The sequence below is a fragment of the Antechinus flavipes genome, chromosome 3 (assembly GCF_016432865.1).
Source record: "Antechinus flavipes isolate AdamAnt ecotype Samford, QLD, Australia chromosome 3, AdamAnt_v2, whole genome shotgun sequence".
NCBI classification, from domain to species: Eukaryota; Metazoa; Chordata; class Mammalia; order Dasyuromorphia; family Dasyuridae; genus Antechinus; species Antechinus flavipes.
The window spans coordinates 507,240,565-507,254,569 of record NC_067400.1 but is presented as its reverse complement, the minus strand read 5'-3'; the positions used below and the strand labels follow the sequence as shown (position 1 = coordinate 507,254,569).

The 14,005-nt window shown below is 41.3% G+C and overlaps 1 protein-coding gene across 1 annotated transcript in view; it reads right to left on the bottom strand.

The window, feature by feature from the left end:
• Positions 1-1,596: 1,596 nt before the first annotated feature.
• The window catches only part of SIK2 (salt inducible kinase 2), a 142,920-nt gene continuing 130,511 nt past the window's right edge, over positions 1,597-14,005 (bottom strand). The window contains exons 10-15 of the mRNA XM_051986959.1: positions 10,890-11,118; positions 10,220-10,504; positions 9,888-10,051; positions 9,065-9,175; positions 8,421-8,512; positions 1,597-7,665 (exon numbers count right to left, since the gene is read on the bottom strand). Coding sequence (XP_051842919.1) covers positions 7,050-7,665; positions 8,421-8,512; positions 9,065-9,175; positions 9,888-10,051; positions 10,220-10,504; positions 10,890-11,118 — 1,497 coding nt within the window. The 3' untranslated portion in view covers positions 1,597-7,049. The remainder of the gene's footprint in view (positions 7,666-8,420; positions 8,513-9,064; positions 9,176-9,887; positions 10,052-10,219; positions 10,505-10,889; positions 11,119-14,005) is intronic.

Sequence of the window (14,005 nt, the reverse complement as noted above, 5' to 3'; positions counted from 1 at the left end):
ACCCACTTTGTATTCAGTAATGGACTCCTTCTTCAATCACAAATTCTTTTCTTCTCCATAGATCTGAGAGGTAAGCTATTCTTTGTTCTGCTAATTTGCTTATAATACCACTTTTTATGTCTAAATCATGGGCTGGCTCCTTTCAACCCTAAAGGCTGTACTCCAACCTGACTGACTCCAAAACTTCGTTGACCCCAATGGAACTGGCAGTGACCGAACTTATGGTATGAATGCCTTAGGAGCTACAGAGGGCAACAATCTGTGAGGTTGGGTAGAACTGGAGCTGCAGCTCCCTATCCCCGATGCTGCCAGGTAATCAAATTGAAAAATAATTTTTTCAGATACTAGGATAGACATAACAGAAATGGTAAACATGAAAAGAAAACAGCAAATGTGAGATGACCAATACTAATTATCCAAAATTGATCATAAAGAGGGAAGCTGTTAAAACCTTCACTTTCAAATCAAATAGAATTCTGAGATTGTGCATTTGCTTTGTAGAATTCTTTTGGCTGAGCAGAGTGAGTTCTGGGGAATCAGGAGAACAATTGGGGGCTGCTTAAAGTCACAGCAAACTTGTTTTGCTTCTGGCGTTTTTGGCTGCAACTAAAAAGTTTTTAAATGGCATAGAATTTTGATGGAGAATTATTGAAGCATGATTAAAATATCCTGTTGCCATGTTGGGGGCGGTCAGCAGGTAATTTGACTTACCTGCTCCCCTGTCTACTTGGTTTCTAGTCAAAAAGACTAATGGGCTGACTGTGGGGAAGGAGCTTCTTGGCCAGGCCCTTCTATCCCTAGGATTCTCTGTAGTTTCTACTGCCTACACACATCCAGTGAGTCAGTCATTAGCAATGTGGCAAAATCATTCATCCAAAAACATTTGAGTGAGTGCCCGCAGAATGCAAAGCGCCATGTTAGGTGCAAAAAAAAAAAAAAAAAAAAAAAAAAAGTCTGTACCGTGTACCATGAGTATTATCTGGCAAGATAACTGGTCTTCAGAATAAGACCATCTCATTGGTCATGGTCAGTGGCTTCCCACTGATACTGATACCTGAATCTGAGAGCCAACCCACACGACCCAAGGGTTGCAAGTAGGCTCAGCGATAGTTTATTCTACCCTTGTGTCATTTAGGTTTCCTTAGGAGTCCTGTTTCTGTGTGTGTGGGTGAGGGTTGTTCTGTAACTCATTGTTGGCTAACAAGTTCTACTCTGAAGATTGATAGGATTTCTCCAGATTCCATCTTGATGAAGGGATGGAGGGACTGCCCCACCTTGGTATCCAGATTCCAGTCAAGGCTCTGTACAGTGGAGTTGAGACAGGGGCCTTGGGGGTGGGGTAGTGCTGCTTGTGCTGTGGTTAGCAATCTGCTTTAAAGAGTAACACATGCGAGGTATTATTTACCCTGTTGACGTCAATGAGAGCACATTATCCATTCTACTTTGCTGCCTGAAATAAGCTCTGGAGCTCATAGGACAACCCCCTCCCCCCAACACATTTACAATGCCATGTAGGGTCTTCACTGCAAAGGAGTTAAGCCAGTGCAACAGATACCAATCAGTCTAAAGGCCTTGAAATGCAGCTCACTCAAATGCTAATAAAAACACTGTTGCCTTTATTTTCTGTTAATTCAATAGGGATTACACAAAAAAACATTTTCCTTGCAGGAAATAACCCCATTAAATTACCTTTTGGTACAAAGATCACTGCATTTTCAACAATTTCCTAACACTGAGTGGTGATGAGGAATACATTTTAATTTTTTTTTTTTTTACATTAGAGTTGTGATTTGCTTTCAAGATCTCAAATCAATACTCATCAAAAAATTTAAAAACCTAAACTGAAGAAAGGAAAACTCATGATTAGACAATATTTAATCAATCAAAATTTCACAAACCAGCTCTAAAAATAATCAATCATCACCTTCAGAAATAAAAGCTGCTTATTTTGTCCTTTTCCATAAAGAGAAACTTTTTTATTTTTTATTGCAGTAGAGAAAGTAGCATATAATTCTTGCTGGATTCTTCCTTTTCCATCATATGACTTCATATTTTGCCAACAATTGTGTATTGTTTCTACTAAAACTGCCTTAGATTAGGTGAAAAATCAATTCAATTTAGATATAGTTTGAATGTTATCTAGATATCAGACCATGTTTAAATATAGTGGTAAACCCTTTGAATGACTTTAGTCAATTTAATACTGTTATTTAGGACCATTTTCTAGATGATACCATGTATTTTTACCTGTTTTAAAACATCCTTTTCTGCAAAAGATGTGACATTTTAGTCCAATCAAAGCAATTTATTTTTTTTTTTTATTCCCCAAAACATCTTATCAGTAGTGGGGAATCTTGTCTGAAGAAGTGTGGGTTTGAAACCTTTTTTAGCTGAAGTTTAAAATTCCTCAGTTAAAATCTCTAAAACTTTAACAGGACAATTTTAAAGACAGTCAAGTTACAGGAACGTTGTCTTAGGAGAAAATGTAGCAGAACAAGAATACGGGATGACATACAGGAGGGTGAAGACATGGTATCCAGAATTGGGAGGGGTTGAGAAGTGTTGAATCCACCCCTCTGACTTCAGACAGGATCACATAGGCCAAACCAGGGAATCTTAATGATGTAATAAATAAATGAATCACCTCTTTAAAATCATGCTATATACTCATTCATCATGGATGATCATCTGCTTAATATCACTGAATGTCTCAGAAGAGATATTATCTGCCTCTGAGTTAGTTTTTTGAAATGAGATGATAGTCCCCAAAGTAGAGAGGGAGCAATGAATTCTGCAGACAGCATTATTCCATCCTAATATTTATCTCTTTCCCCACCTCTGACGTATAAGTAAGTGAGAAGTAGAGAACAAGAAAGATTAAAATTGGGAACTAAGCTTTCCAAATTGTACTAGACTTGTAAAACCAATATTGGTAAATTACATCAGTGTTGCTTTTTAAAAGTTAATGACTCATCAGGTTTGGAATGTAAGTTATTCAGAGCATGAACTTATTTTAAACAGTGAGCTAAAGTAGAAGAGTTTGACAATGACTTCTGAACAGCATGCAGAAAGCATTAGGAGCCTAAAATGTAGGTAGTTTGATTGTGATGCTCTGATGACATCTAAAGAAAATTGCATCAAGGAAATAATATTTTCCATAATTCTACACCTACCTGAGGGATGTGTCAATGAGTCTATCTATAAATGAGTTTAACCAATTGCAGCAGGACTAAACTGGAAATGTTGGGAATAATATACCATTATCTTTATCCCAGAATCTAAGTAATATTAAGTATTTTTTCTTTAATTTTAGGGATTAAATTAAGATTTAGGGATGAGCCATATTTAGTGCCAAAAACCAAAAATCTTATGATTCTAAGGTAATTTGCAGTAGTACAAAGGTAACTTCTAGTACAGGTTCTTAACCACCAAAAAAGAGGGTTACTACCTCATTCTGAATGGTGATTTCTTCCGAGGCCAATATTATTATAACTAATCGATGGGTCCATATAATACTAGTATTCAGTAGGTTGTTCCAAATCAGCCATGTTGTGCTCCAGGCTGCTTTCTCAGTAACTGATTTCAGGAGGGGAATTACCTACTAATCATGAAGCTAAAAGGGAAAAAAGTCCATGTTTTAATCGTAGCCTTGGATCCGCTCAATCCCCTAAATAATGTTTTGATGTATAGTCTAAAAAGCATCCTCCCTCTCCAACACTTACTTGATTCTGTCAATTGTTTCCAAGGGGGAAAAGGTACCAAAAGGGATGGTTTCAATTTCTCTCCTCCTTCATCCCCATCAAGTTGGGGGTAAGGTATGAGGCAGAGGTCCTGGGTGTAAAATGGTTTATACTGAATCATATCTCTCTTGGTGATAGTCCAAGTGTTTTCTGTTACTTAGATAAGGAAGGCTACCAGGGAAGACATCCATTTTGTCCTCTGTCCATCTTTTAAAGTCATAAATGGCAGGAAAGTAATGCTTGAAAGGAGGGGGCAGAGCGGGCGCCGACTCTGGGCCTGCTGGTGTGCAGCTGAGCCACCACCGAATTAAAAGTAGATCTGTCCTCTTTCTTTATTTAGAAATACACTGTAATTGCTTTACAGGGTCTAGCATATCATATTTAGTAAATACTAAAGACAAATGCACCTCAATAGTGGTGCCATTTTTTTCCCCAAAGCAAAAGACTAATCCCCAAGATCTAAAAGAAAAAAAACTTAAAAGAATGTACCACACACATATTGCACTTTCCTCCATGTGAAATTTTTACCCCATATACATCTCACCAAAGTTTCTTCAGAGGCATCTCTTATTACAAGATAATGAAGCTAAAAATTACTATACAGTAGTGTACACTCTGCTAATGTCAAACAGATGCAAACAGAAGCAGCTATTTCAAAGTAGCATCAATATACAGTGGTACTATGTCCTTTTAGTGTTATTTTAGTATTTGTTTAAAGAAAACTATATGGAGTTTACAGGTCACTGATTAAGGAACAGAGCAAATGACCTAAATCATGTAGAGCTAACCAACAGTAGGAAGAATCTTCCCTGCTTATCAGCTGAAACATCGGTAAATACAGATTGTTATAGGAATTTATTGATCTCTCCCTGAAACACTGGTATTTGGTTTACAAAGACCAGCTAGGTAGGAAAGGCTCTGCTGCCAAGTTCAGTTATTTGGTAATACTCTCAGGCCCCATATTGTTGAATGTTGCACTGTCTCTCCCCTGTCTCTCGGATCTTTAAATCTCAGAATAACTTCTCCACTTCTTTTTCCATTGAATGGGTGTCTTTAGTGCCCTGTGATCCCATGTTGATTCTTTGGGACAGTCAGCTACTCAAATGGCCTCTGGAGAGATTTAGTCAGAGTGAAAAGGATATGGAGAAAGAACAGATATAATTCTGTAATCAACAGAATTGCTATGCTTTTGAAATGGTTCCTATGTTCAAAATGGAAAGTATTTCAATTTCATAAACACCAGAGAACAACACTAGTACATCTTTGAAAACACATCCATCCTTCAATCTAAACATATCAAGCCATTTAGGATCCACAACTGTTTGCAGACTTGAAGCAATTAGAGATCAATATCTTAGAACACAATGAATAAAATAAATGAATGTCATCTAGCAAATCAGGAAGCAATGTAAGGCAACTGTTGCTATTTACGTCAAATTTTTCTTCCTTCTGGCTTAAGTTCTGTGGAATCTTAAAATGTGACAACCTCTAGGTAGTCCTATCCAGAAGCACCTCTGATCACCTTTGCCAATTCTATGGACATATGCAAGCCTTGAGTGTAAAGACCCTGCCTCCCTGCACACATTTTCTAGAGAAATGAAGACTAGTTGTTTTTTCTAGTTATGACAAGATTATTCTAATTGCTTCTATCCTTTTTTCTGTCAGGGCCACTTATCTTTGTCCACCTGGCCCAGAAGGTTAAGCACACGATGATAGATGAGCTGACCCTACTGAGCCAACCACTGTGGAGGGGGAAGTAGGCTGGGGCGGTCTAAATGGTATCCTCGATTTCCATCCCTTATTTGTTCCTCTTGTGGGACTTTGTGACAAAGAAAAAAGGCCTCTCGATGTATTATAGCAGAATCCCTAATCTTTGTGTTGGGGGGCTCATGTGCTCTGTTTGGGAGCAGCCACTCTGAGGACAGGGCTAATTACTCCTCATAATTAATACTGAATTTCTAACACTTGGATGACACTGTCCACATGAGTAATGGCTAATTCTAGGTATACAGGAAACTTGCAATCGCAGCTGCTTTTGACTCATTTTTGATAAATTCTAAGGTCTGAGGTGAGGTTAAGTTCTACTAATGAATGTCAAGTGACTGGCAGATGGTCTGCTGTGAAAAGGTTACCACATCCAGAGTTCTTTGAATATTGCTGTCATACGTTCAACATTTCAAGCCAATAAGCAAGTCAGAGCGGCAGAGGAGGTGAGCCTCTGTATCCCACATGGTGGAACACCCCCCCGACATGACTTTGGATTCAGCATGGATATGATGGGGCGCTGCTGTCCACGGAAGAAGCTGGAAAGCGTGGGGCCGCCACCGCTCCACGGGGCGGCTGCGCCAACTTGGCCTGTCCTTAATGTGTGCTAAAACCCCACACCGCTGTCCGACAAACAAAGCTTAATAAACCACTAGTGATGGAGAGTGTAAATTTAAAGTACAGCTATTACTTTCTAAGAGACCCAGGAGCCTCCCAAAGGGGCTGTGCGAGAATCGCCCTTCCTGCAGCGCAGGGCTGGCCTTCGTGATGTTGCGGGTGCTTCTCTTTTCTGTGAAATAGAGGATGCCTCTGGAGAACAGGGCTCTGACAGCACAGCAGTCCTTAAGGCCCGAGCCCGGCAGGCCCGGTCCCTCTCTGCGGGGTCGCCGCCTCTGAGATGTGCCACTTCCGGCTACGGGGAGGTGAGTTGCCCACCTTGGGGTTCATCTCTAGCTTCTCCCAACATTGGTGAAATACTATTATTACTTATTAGTCAAAGAACAAAGCTCATCACACCACAATTCAATGCCACAATACCACTTTCTTTAAAAATCACCTGTGTACCCACAATCCACAAGCATTCTTGATTTTCCTTTTAGCGCCTAACACTTTGTTGCTTTATTTCAGAGAAAAATATATTGCTTTTATTGCCAGGAAATAGGCCATGCCACATTCTTGCTTTTGCCAGGTTTCCCTTGATAACTGACTGGTATAGCCTGGTATAAAATGAAGTCGTGAATTCCTTTCTTCCCACAAAAATGTTTGCTGAGACTCCTTCCAGTTCGCTCCATCTGCCCAAAGGGCACGATCTTCAGCCTAACAACTACGTTCAGTACCTGCTCTGAAGCTCCTGTGGACAAGCCAGCTGAACTTAACCACCCAGCCTCAGCCAGGCCCCGATGGTTCCAGTTGGGCAACTTGACATTTCCCCACCGGGGGAAATGCAGGAAAATAAGCTGTGAATTTCAAGGTTGGAATAAAAACAAAAATTCACACTCTTTTCCTTTGCCCCGCTTCCTGACATGAACACTGTGCGTGCTGGGGCTAATTCACAAGGACATAGCCACTGGGCTGGGGGTCCACAGCCTCCATCATTTCACAATCAAAGAGTCCAGGCAGCTCAGAGAGTGCTAACGGATCATAGCTGGAGGGGGACTCCGTTGGCCCAGAGCTCCTGGGAGAGTCTGGAGGCGCTACATTGCTTTGCTGAGCTGGGTCCATGGAATACTGACAGGGGGTCGGATAGTCTGGCTCAGGGGGGGCAGCACCTGCCAGCTCACGAGTCTGATAAGAGAATGCTAAGGGGGGAGGCGCTGCTGGCGGCTGTGGCGGCTGCTGCTGCAGCGGGGAGGACAGCGGAGGTGGGGAGCTGGGAACCTGGGAGGAGGGCAAGGGCTGTAGCTGCAGTTTATGGTACTGGCTGAGGAAGGGGTCATATTGCATCTGCTCGGAGGAAGGCTCCAGGACTGGGCTCAGCGACTGGGCCAAGCTGAACTGGGACGGCTGGGTGGGTTGAGGCGGAGGACTGGAGAGCTGCTCCTGATGGGGAAGTGGCAGCTGCTGGTTTGGCCTGGGGTAGGAATTCTCTGCTATTTGCATCTGGTTAAAGTACGCCTGCAGCTGGGACTGCTTCTGGAGGAAGAGGCGCTTCTGATGGAGCCTGAATCAGGAGGGTAAAAGGAATGAATGAATACCTCAAGGAACTCTGTCTTTAATGAAAATGAAGACCCAGCCCAAGTTCCCCAACCTCCTTTCTTCCCAGGAAAAAAGCAGTAATATCAACTTTCCCTCACTTCTAAAACCAATGTTTGGTTCTCCCCCTTCCTGCCAAAGTGGAGGGTTCCCCCAAGTTTTTCCCCTTGACATAAAGCTATGCTCCAATTCTCAGCTTCTCAGACTTAGAACTTCCTATGGGTAGCCAGAGGCTCCAGCTCATGCAGGGCCAGGTTTGTGCCCAATTGCCAAATAATAACCACCTGCTAGCAAGACAAAAAATGTCCCAGGGAGCCAGCCAGTGTTTGAGCAGGGATATGTCCCTGGTCTTCCTCAAAGCTGTGAGTGTTGTTTCTGAAGCTAGAGACTGAGGGAATCAATCCTGACCAAAATGCATTCCTTAGTTTCCAGAGGGGCTGAGAATGGGCCTTGAAGGTGTGCCTGATTAGCTCCCTCTTTGGGACACTGAGCACCTTGTTTGGTTTACAATGACCCCTCCAGTAGCTGACCACAACAGAGTACAGAAAAAAACTCTACAGGATGAAGGAACACAAATGATGCCTGTTATTCCTAGCTGGGTAAATGCTTCAGTAAACGTACTGTAGGACCAGTAGCTCTCCTAATTATAGAGACTCTCACAGAAAATATATTCTTCAGTGAGCTACGCCAGGAGCAGTGACTCCTGTGGTCAGAGTCCCTCACCTGTGCTCCTGCAGCTGCTGCTCCAGGCTTCGGGGAGGATCCTTACAGTAAAGTTGGCAGGTATTCTGTGCTTTGGACAGGAGACTAGGTTTCTGAAATAATATTAGAATAAGAGAACTCCAAAAAATGAGCTTACCAAGATATGTCAATTAAGATTTCTTGGGCCTATAGGATAATCTTGAAAAAGAATTAGCCATAATCTTTGCAGGATACAAGACTAATATTTCACTAAGTCGCTAACAAGAAAGCAACAGAGCTTTATATATAAAGATGGAATATGAGAACTGACAGCCATTTTCAGCTCTGACCCTTCTTGTTCCTTAGTTAAGCATTTCTATAATTTGTACAAGAACAATAAGGATTCACCAGATTTGAAAAACAAGTTATTTACTTTTTCAAATTCGGTTCAGTTGGAGAACCCAGATGGCCAGGTTGACACTGAACAATCAATGTGCAAAGGACATTTATTTTCCTAGGGCTTGATGACAGATTTTGATCAGAGCATGGGTCTAATTACATTCCCCAAATTCACAAAGAATATATGATGATAAGGATTGCAGAAGCTCTAAATAACCACCACCCAGAGCAAATGTTTGTTTTGCTCACAGATAATCCTGGCAGAGAATGAAGGGGAAGCATCCCACCTGGAGTCTATGTTGCAGGTATTGAGTCTCTAGGCTTTGCCGTCTAGACAGTTGTGGATGCACACTATTAGAAAAAACAGAGGTGTTTTCCTGTGGCTGAGTGGCTTCCTCCTGAGGAGGGGAAGAAGAGAAAGAAAAGCAACTTTAAATTCCCTGCAAAAGTTTCAGTTTTAGTAATTATAAGGGTTATCAAGAAGAATCTCAACTGTAGTATGTGGTCCATCATGTAGTATGGAAAGAATAGAGGAAAGTCTTCTTGAAGGCTTCTGACTACCATAGGTACAATGCAGCACAAAGGCTGATCACCTACGACTTTTACTAGCCCAATTTCTCTTTAGCTGATTTGACACATTTTATGCCATCTTTAATACCCAATTCACTACTGGTAACATGCTAAAAGTCTATGCATGCTTCTATATGGCCTTTCTATGGCACTTTGGGTTATTTACAGTCTTGATTCTTTGGAGACTATAGTTCCTTATTTGCAACTAAAGAACCTTTAGTAGATAAAATAGTATGTGGATGGTATGAAGACATGGTATCTTTTGTATGAAAAATTTATGGCTCTAGAGACTTAAATTCTGGTACTTAGTTAGGAATGCTTAGTTCTGTGGTGGTTTTAGTGATGTGGAGCTAACTGTAAGAAGGAGGTCTGATTAACCTTCAGATGCTCACCTAAAGATTCTGGACAGAAAGGGAAATTATTTATAGTTACATGTTTTTATAAAAGATCCCATATGTTCCAGGAAAGGAGGAGTGTCTTTCCAGAACTATTGTGTGCCTTGTATTCACACTCATTATCTAAAGGGCCAAGAATACCCACCTGTGAGGCACTGCTAACAAGATCTTGGAGCTGAGGAGCTGCTGATGCTAAGCTAGGTTCTGCATCTGACCCCATCTGTTCATAAAGCAACTGGACTTTGTTCAGTTCAAGAATTCCTTTGGTTCGAGCCAGGTTCTGAAGGTGCTGTCTAAATGCTACAAGTCCTAAACAAACAAACAAACACACACACACACACAAACACAATAACCCAGATGAATACCCATGGCCTTATATAGCAAATAACCAATACAAATACAAACCCATCACAAACACCAAATGTGATTACAAAGCCCCACTTATTGAGAACTGGTAGAAAAGTACAGGAGAGATACCTTGTGTTAGAGAGGTATCTGATGCCCGCCGGCCTTCTCTGAAGCTCACTGGGGACCTGTTGTGGGCCTCTCGTTTCTGGGAGCTCAGCACCTGCATGGCTGGGTTGGCCGGCCGTATGCTTATGAAAGGAGGGGTCAGGCGATGAGCGGGCTGATTGGCCAACATGATGTCCTTCAGGGATGGATTGTCCTCTAGAAAGTTCAGATCCCTCTGAATGGATCCCATGTCATACTCAGAATCCACACTGCCCAAGGAAGGGTGGTCGTTCACAGAAAAGACTTTTCCTTCAAGAACCAACAAAGCACATATAAGCAACAACAGTAAATCTTTCTCTGGGCATATGCTGCATAGCACAGCCAGATGTCTAATGAACCAGTAATTTTGTAAACTTTTCACATTCCTAGGCTAAATCTTCTAGGGATGAAATGAACTATTTTTCCAACTCCCAAATTTTCAGAATATGGGGAAAGCATCAGCAGATGAGAACTCCTTAAAAAGTCCAGATATACTGGGTTCTAGGATTTTATCTTGTTGCTATCTGGTCTAAATAAGAAACGAAACACAGACTAAAACTTAGGAGTTGATTCTTAAATGTAACCAATAACTCTCAGGTGGTAAGAGTACAATTTAAATAGTGAAGGTAGGCCTGACGCCTATTCCAGCATATACCTGTTCCGGGCATCATGACTAGCTGATTGGTCACTTCTGCTAGTGTGTGACGTCGCTGCCCACAGCGTGTTGATTGGAAAGCATCAAATGTATGGCTGGGGTCTTCCTCCGACTCCCCTTCTGTCTCTATTCCTTCATCGATAGATGTCTCCATCATATTACTTGGCAGAGATTGGCATCCTTTTCTCATCATTATGGGGGGCACTGGGTCCAGCAGACAACCATTCACCTACAATATGAGTATAAGAGCGAAAATCATCAGCCACTGCTCTGCTGAAACACTAGATGTTTCTGTAAAAAAGATGGTACAGCTGTTGTTTAGTCAATTTTCAGTCGTGTCAGATTCTCTGTGACTCCATTTGGTTTTTTTGGGCAAAGACACTGGCATAGTTGGTCATTTCCTTCTCTAGTTCATGTTACAAAAGAAGAAACTGAGATAGACAGGATTAAGTGACTTACCCAGGGTCACACAGCTAATAAATGTCTGAGGCTGGATTTGAACTCAGAAAATTAAGTTTTTCTAACCACAAGGCCTACAACTTTACCCACTATGGCTTTTAGCTGCTCTAATAAAGTACAAACATGGAAGCCAGTTGTAAACAGATTGAGATATGGAAATCTCACATGGCATTTTGTGGACCAAAGATTCCGACAAGACCATTGTGTGCTCTCTACAAGATAAAGACCTGCTCTACCACAAACTGACATCTTCATTGACATTCTTTCTGTGGTTCTGATTCTCAGGCACACTCCATATTCAAATTAGCTAGGTTTTTGTTTTCATTTTTTGAGAGGCGAAAAGGAGGAGAAGAAACAAAGTAATAGTGAGGAACAAAGAGTACATTTGTTGTACTATTCAGGAAGGAAGAACGTCCAATATTCTTATGTTCTGAATTACTCTATAAGCATTCCCAGCATACTTTTGTGCTCACAATCATAGTTCTTTCCCATTGAATTTAGCTTTTATTGGCCCTATGCACCTGTAGTACATAAGTGTGAACATTTTCTTTTGAGGTGAGAAACACAACAAAGACCTGAAATACTCTAAATATTCAGGGTCTCCTATTATAGGATAATAAATGACTTACATAGCCCCAAATCCAGGAGAAGTTAATGAATGCCAGAGTACTGAATTCACTCTCCACAGATAACATATGCAGTAATCTACATCTAACCTCCAGGAGAGCTTAGCTCAGTCCTGCTCAGAGAGTAGAATTTAGCATAGTGAAGCCAAGCCTTTAGAAGCTATTGCCAAGAAAGCCCACTTACACTTGAAAGATCTAATACAGGGTGGACAGACATATCCAGAAGGAAGCTGCAGTCTGGCTCTCTCCTGGATAGTAAAAGCTCCAAGAAAAAGCAAATCTTTGTTTTGTTACTGTTCCCCCTTTGTGTAATCATGTATACCCTGTGAACAGCTTCTTAGAACAGCCAGCCAGAGGGGCACTCAGCTCTAAGAAACACTTTCACCTGGAAGATGGTGTAGAATAATTATTTCCTTTGGAAACAGGATAGACCCATATGTGAGGTGACGTGGAACCTTTCTGTGCCAGAAACTGCCCTTTCCTTGTAGCCAATCATCTTGGAGGAATTTTAGGCTCTTTATTTGGAGAGGAAGACTTGGGTGACTCAGACCTTTGTTTGCCTGTGCAGAGGTTATGCCATGAAAATAGCTTTGGGGTTGTGCCATCCTTGGGAATAGGGAGGTTGCTGCTACATTTTAAAGAAAGAGCACTTAGAGAAGAAGTCAAGTGAGGTCTCAAAGGGAATGTTTCTTCAGGGCCTACCCAGGCCCTTGGTATTCCAGAACTCTCACCCTTCTAGCTACTTCTATTCCCAGCTTGGACTTGCCCTGGTTTCTCTCTTTCTTGGGTGGCTAAAATTTTCAAAACTAAGTGGCTGCTCAGGAAGCATTTTTTAACTCCCACTTTGGCTTCTGAGACCAGTGTAATTCAACTCATTCAGTCTTTGGACACTGGCCAAGCAGGTAACAATTCATTTTACTGAGCCTCTACTTTGTCTGAGGGGCTTCAAGGACGCAAAGAGAATAGAGCAAATAAGATCTCACTGCAAAGCCCAGAGAATGGAGAAAGGACTAAGTATTTTGCTATTTAACAATTTTGAATTTGTAACTTTTATTAAAATCTTACTAGTGAGCAGAGACTGATGTGGATCTTAGTGGATCTGTTACAACTACTAGTACACTCAAAAAAATTGCTACCAATGAAGTGACTCCTGGAAAAAAGCAATATCAAATTTTTGCTTCTTGGATGATAGAGATAGAAAGTTTGACAGGCACTACTATCGGTTGCAGCTCTGCTTTACTTAAATCTTAATTAGTGTGCAAGTCAAGACCATTACCCTCATGCTGTCATTGGTCCTCTTTGAAAGCAAGAAATGAACAATAACTACCAGTTTGCCAAAAACAATCAGGTAATGGTGGAGAGATTAGCCAGAAGAAACTCTTGTTCTCATCAGCACTTCAGAATCTGCTCTTTCTTACACAGTATCCTTCTCCTTTCAGTAACAACTGCTTAAATGGCAAGGTAGTTTGATCAGGAGAAGAAATTCTCTGATGCCCCATGGCTTGATGAAGTTTAAAAATGTGTTAAAAAGTAGCAATCAGTCTCTGGTTATGGCTCAGCTGCTCTTGTCACAGGAAGTTTCTATCCTCCTCAGTCTGTCTTCAATCTGGCTATAACAATTCCCATTTATATGGATAGAGTTGTAAAGCTTACTTCCCCTCCTCCTCCCCACTCCCCCCCTCAAAAAAAAAAAAAAAAAAAAAAAAACAACACTGAAGTAGGCAGTGAAAATATCAGTCCTGTTTTACAGATGGAGAAAGCAAGGCTCAAGGATGTTAAATGACTTGAATGTGATTATCTATTTTATAAATGTCAAGATTGAAATCTGGACTAGTTTCCTCACTCCAAGCACTGTATGCTTTCTTTCCATTATTTCATGCTATTATAGAGGGGAGTAGCATCATGAATTCTAAATATATCATCCAAGACGTGGACGGTGCTCTTCTCTCTCCTTCCCTCCTTTGCCAGATTGGCAAAAGAACCAAGTTACTATGTTTGGCAGAGACAATCTTATTCTGGCATTAAAATGGG